A 4918-nucleotide genomic window follows, 5' to 3' on the forward strand; every position below is an offset into this window, starting at 1 on the left:
AATATGCATTGTGAAAGATACTAGCGGCAATCGCGCATGGAAGCCTGACGCAATATGTCTATTATTGATTAATGTGAGTCTCATATAAATCAGAGATAGCACTACGACTGATATTAACATGACTCTTTCATCATTCCAACTTTGACTGTGTCAAGCTAGCAACAATAATTCGGCGGAAGATCATCAAGTGCGATCACACCAACTTGTTTGAACTTAATCAAGAACAGAAGGGTATTAATTCGATAGTTAAACTGATGAATTGCATGAGAGGAAAACTTTTTCCTAAAAATATACAAACAGAAACATAATTTTCCTTCTTTCAAAGGCAACTAGGGTTTTCTTCAAAAAGTAATCATTGTATGAGTTGACTTCTTCACACATTAAGGCGTTAAACATCATGTCATTTATGACTAAAAGTGTAGGACTGCAAATATTATATCAGAAACCGTCCAGATCTACGGAAAATGATACTCTTCAGATTCCTTCCACCAAATTCACCCTATCAATCAATTCGAATGTTTGAAATTTGATCAAACAACTAAAGTTATTATAACTTTAAAAGAAGCCTTTTATTTTTAATCGTTAGATCAAATTTCAAAGATTCGAACTGATTGATAAGATAGATTTGGTAGAAAAGATCCGGATAAAATCCCTTTTTCCAGATCTACGACCCTTTTGAGGAAGGATAAGATGTGCACTGACATCACTACAGACCAGCGTTACACCACCTCAATTTCTGCTTGGGTTTGCCGACCAACTTCTTTCACATTGGAGTTTCCGTGGGTCCATAACATAATTTTCCATCCTAATGTTTTAAATTTAAATCATAGATTAATGTCGGTTAGTTAAGAGTATTCACCTCATGCACCGGGGTCTTGAGTTAGGTCTCGACCTTTCCCCAGTATCGCTTGTATAGAACGACCATAACTGGCTGGAAGTCATCTTAAACTACTGGTTAACAAACAAGAAAATGAGACACGGGTTGAAACACAACTGAATATCTATTTAACAGCAAAGCATGCCCTATCAATCGAGAGTTGTAGTGATTTCACACATTACAGAACAAGCATAAATATTCCATCGATGTACCAAAACTGGTCCTAATAATATTAACATCTTCTGCCACAAACAAATGTTCTCTAACGAAGCAAAATACGGAACTTGAAGCATGACTACGAAGAAAGAGTACAGTTCTTGCAAATATATAGATGGTGGTCGATTCGGTCACTAGAGTTTAGAATTGAAGCATACTCCCAGTTGGTGGTGGTTAAAATTCAATTCATGAATCCTTGGGGGAAGATTGTCGAATCCTGCGCTGATGAACATCCCAGTTGTACACCCGAGCAATTGTTACCTGATTGATAGTAGTCAAAGCATCACGATTACCAGCAATAAGAAATATATGTTGGTTACTAAACAGACGCATATAAGCATTACAATTTCAGAATTAATTTCTTTCTTCAGCCTCTAGTGCAATTATAGACCTTAGACTTTAGCAAATTTCACACACTTTAATGCCAATAACTAAAAGACGTGAAAGCATAAATCCACAAACTGATTCTTTCAAATTTAGTACCTGGGTTATTGTCACTTGATCTCTCAAGAATTGTAGATCAGCAAGAAGAACTTCTAAACTGGCTCTAGCATTGTCTAAGTTCTTTCGTAGAAGAGCTGTAGCCTGCATCAAAGTATTACAGAAGAACTGATGCTCGCGTCCTAAACTCAAAAGTATTAAACAGCTAATATAAGAAGTGGCATACCTCTTCACAAGAATACTCCAACATGACGTTCGCACCCAGCCATAAACAGACTGAATCGGTATCGTCAATGCTAGCTTGTGAATATATCCCTTCGGATACCTCAAAATCTGTAATAAGTTCCTGTGTCGACCCAAGGAAAAAGGACCTAATTAAGAACACTTAGATTGAACTAACACCCTAACGGAGGAAAGAAACCTCAAAATATTAATTTAAAGCTGAAATTCTTTATATTTCAGGAAATGAAGTGCACTCTACATTTGTGATCAATTGACATAATCAACATGTGAACTGACAAGATACCCACATTTCATGTTTAATGACCCATGACTACAGCTTCAACTATTTGGACAATAATTGTTAGAACGACTATATTCCCAACTGCAAGGGAGAGTGCAAACTGCAAAGGCATTCTGTAATTTTAGAGCTAAATATCTTGGATTTCAGTAAGACTCACAGGATCTACCATACTGATATCTGAGTTTTAACTACAGGTTACAAAAAGTATAGAAACAGCATTCCTCTTCCACAATCCACCCACACAACCACCATCTGAAGCACACACAGACACACACATATCTCTAAAGCACTTCAAGTATAAGCAACACAAGTCCGATCTCAAAATATATAAGAACCTATCTATGTCTCTCATACATAGCATAGGCATAAGTTAATTACACGAGAGCACCTATTTGGAGGAAATAAGGAACAGAAAATATTTCTCAGTAAGGAAGACAAAATGATTTAAGGACACAAGTCATGAAACAGATATGGTAGGAGAGATCCCTCACTAAGAAAGAGAGAAATGAAAGAAAAGCGGAAATGGAGAAGAAAAATAAGCAGTACTTAATTTTAACTTAATTAGTCCAGTCTCCACGGCAACTGATAATGTTAAGTAAGAAACACTTAAAGAATCAAATTATAGGGAAAACAAACTCTCAGTATCGTGCAACACCAGTTCGGGTGCTATAACAGTGGGATGCAAGGATTTTTTGAGGGGCAATATTTGTAAGGAACCCTTTAATTTTTGCCATAACTATGCTCAGGTATAAGAGGAAACTTCAAGTCATAAATCAAGTGAAACTAAATGTGTTTGAGGATACATGCTTCACAGATAGGAGTCCAAACAATATAAATGGGAACGTTATTGGGGGAAAATCATGCTGTTAAACATGTCATTGAAATAGAGATAGTTTATGCTATTACATTTGTTACTGCAAAAGGGTGCTAAAAAAACAAACCTCACCAGTACCCTTCTTAGCTTGCAAAGTAGCAACAACATCTAAGCACTTCTCAATATCAGGAATCTTTGCCTGTTAATCAAAATGAGAAAAAATCACAATCCAATATCAATACATAGGCAACCAAAGGTTGGAGACCAAAAGTTGATATGCACATAGTTGAGTCAATCTAATTAGTCAGATGCTTAAGTTACGGGTAGCATCATGAGTGAAACAATTCCATAACATGTATACGTAAAATAATATGATAGAACCAATAAAATCATTTTGTCTCATACCAAGAATTTATCCTTAAAGAGGGTGATCAAAATGGAGTCAAATTAACTGTGAAAACTTGGTTATATTTTTAAGCATAAACTCGGACCCTGTAGCTACAGCTTAGGCTAAAGGCAAACTCCAACATGTTACTATGCCAAGTTCAATTTCATGAGTACCGTCGGAAAACTATAAATGGGCTAAAAACTATGTCAGATACAACGGTGCTGAGTCTGCTGAAACACTTGTAGTTGGGTACTTTTCCAATGAACACTCAAGCCACTCTAACTTATTGAATAAAACAATGCTATGATCTAAAGAAAAGGGATTTGCTGACCAAACCTGAAGATCTCTCTGCTGAGCTTGAAGCTTCATTTCAACCAATTTGTATTGCTGAAGTCTGCAGACACCAATCACAAACAGGGAAAAAACAAACATTAACAAGCATCCAACAGTTCTTATTCCTTGAAGCAAAAAAAGAACTTTTTTTTTTTTTACTGAAATATTCGTTCTTTTCATATATTTCAATCCAAATTAAAAACATACGAATAAAAAATCAGATCACAGAATCAAAATTATTTTAAAGGGTTAATAGAAAAAGGTATAAATCGAAATGGGCAAGACCTTTCTTGGAGAAAGGCAAGGGCAGAGTTAACATCGAGGCCTAACTGAGTGAGATAGGTCTGCACGTCCTCTACGAACTGAGCTCCTGGTATTCCTCTCCGCTCCGTCACCGCCGCCGACGACGATGATGACGATGCCGTAGCCATTGCCTCTCTCACTCTCTCTCTCTCTCTCTCTCTCTCTCACAGACTGATCGCAATTTCACAGACAGAGAAACGACTTGTAGCTGTTTGTGGATGCTCCGGCAGTTCGACTGAGCTGAGAACAAGTGCAGAGATGCAGGAGGGACACTAAAACGACGTCACTTTAGTTTAGGGTAAGTGTTATTGGACTGGAACCTGCAACCTTTGAGTCCAGTGTGGGCCGATGGTAGTAAACAAAAAGTCCATAATTCATGTTTTCTCAAGCCCGTTATTAGGGTCCAATAAGTATTGGCAATTGGACTCCATCCAATCATCTCACTTATTGCATGTGTAGCACCCAAAAGATATTCCACTGTCAAACTTCATTGGAAAATTGGCTGAACGATGAAAATACAAATTTTAATGGTTGGAATTATTATTTTTCGAGATTTTGTTGATATGTTATCAATATTTGATCGATACTATTGTCAACGTTTGATTGTGATAATTTCAACAACTAGGATTTTTCATTTCAACTAATTTCGAAACTTCTTTTTGCGGTGAACTTTTGGCTTCCCCCAATCTCAAAACTATGACTAAAATGCATAGCCCAATTTATGAGAGAGAACAAAGTTAGGATTATAATAGGCAAAGGCTGAACAAAGAAATTTTTGTGAGGGTTTCATCATGCCAAGTAGGCCTGGCATTTTGGACCCAACCCGTTAATCCGACCCGATCCAACCCGTTAATATTTGTATTTGGGTGGATGCTTAACGAGTCGGGTCGTTAACGGGTGAACCCATTAACAACCCGTTAAATAACGGGTCACTTTGGGTCATCCCGTTAGACCCGTTAGCACCCGTTAGTTGAGGATATTTTAGTAATTTTAGTAAAATCTTAATGACAAAAAATAAACTTT

General features: G+C 36.9%; 1 protein-coding gene across 1 annotated transcript; it reads right to left on the reverse strand.

Moving 5' to 3' along the window:
- Positions 1-982: 982 nt before the first annotated feature.
- Positions 983-4258, reverse strand: LOC103403527 (prefoldin subunit 3-like). Its single transcript, XM_008342369.3, has 6 exons — positions 3878-4258; positions 3596-3653; positions 2999-3070; positions 1761-1880; positions 1577-1678; positions 983-1354 (listed from the first exon to the last, which is right to left on the reverse strand). Exons 1-6 carry the CDS (start codon positions 4021-4023, stop codon positions 1280-1282), a joined length of 573 nt encoding a protein of 190 aa, XP_008340591.1. The 5' UTR covers positions 4024-4258; the 3' UTR covers positions 983-1279.
- Positions 4259-4918: the final 660 nt, after the last annotated feature.

This window comes from Malus domestica, chromosome 16 (assembly GCF_042453785.1).
Source record: "Malus domestica chromosome 16, GDT2T_hap1".
Taxonomy (NCBI): domain Eukaryota; kingdom Viridiplantae; phylum Streptophyta; class Magnoliopsida; order Rosales; family Rosaceae; genus Malus; species Malus domestica.

Bases quoted from the DNA above. Each gene is read 5' to 3' on its own strand.
- LOC103403527 (XM_008342369.3), bottom strand. From the start codon at position 4,023: ATGGCTACGGCATCGTCATCATCGTCGTCGGCGGCGGTGACGGAGCGG. The intron at 3,654-3,877 runs GTCTTGCCCATT...TGGTGTCTGCAG, and splicing joins CTTGCCTTTCTCCAAGAAAG to ACTTCAGCAATACAAATTGG. The intron at 1,881-2,998 runs GTTTGTTTTTTT...GGGTCGACACAG, and splicing joins CTAAGAAGGGTACTGGTGAG to GAACTTATTACAGATTTTGA.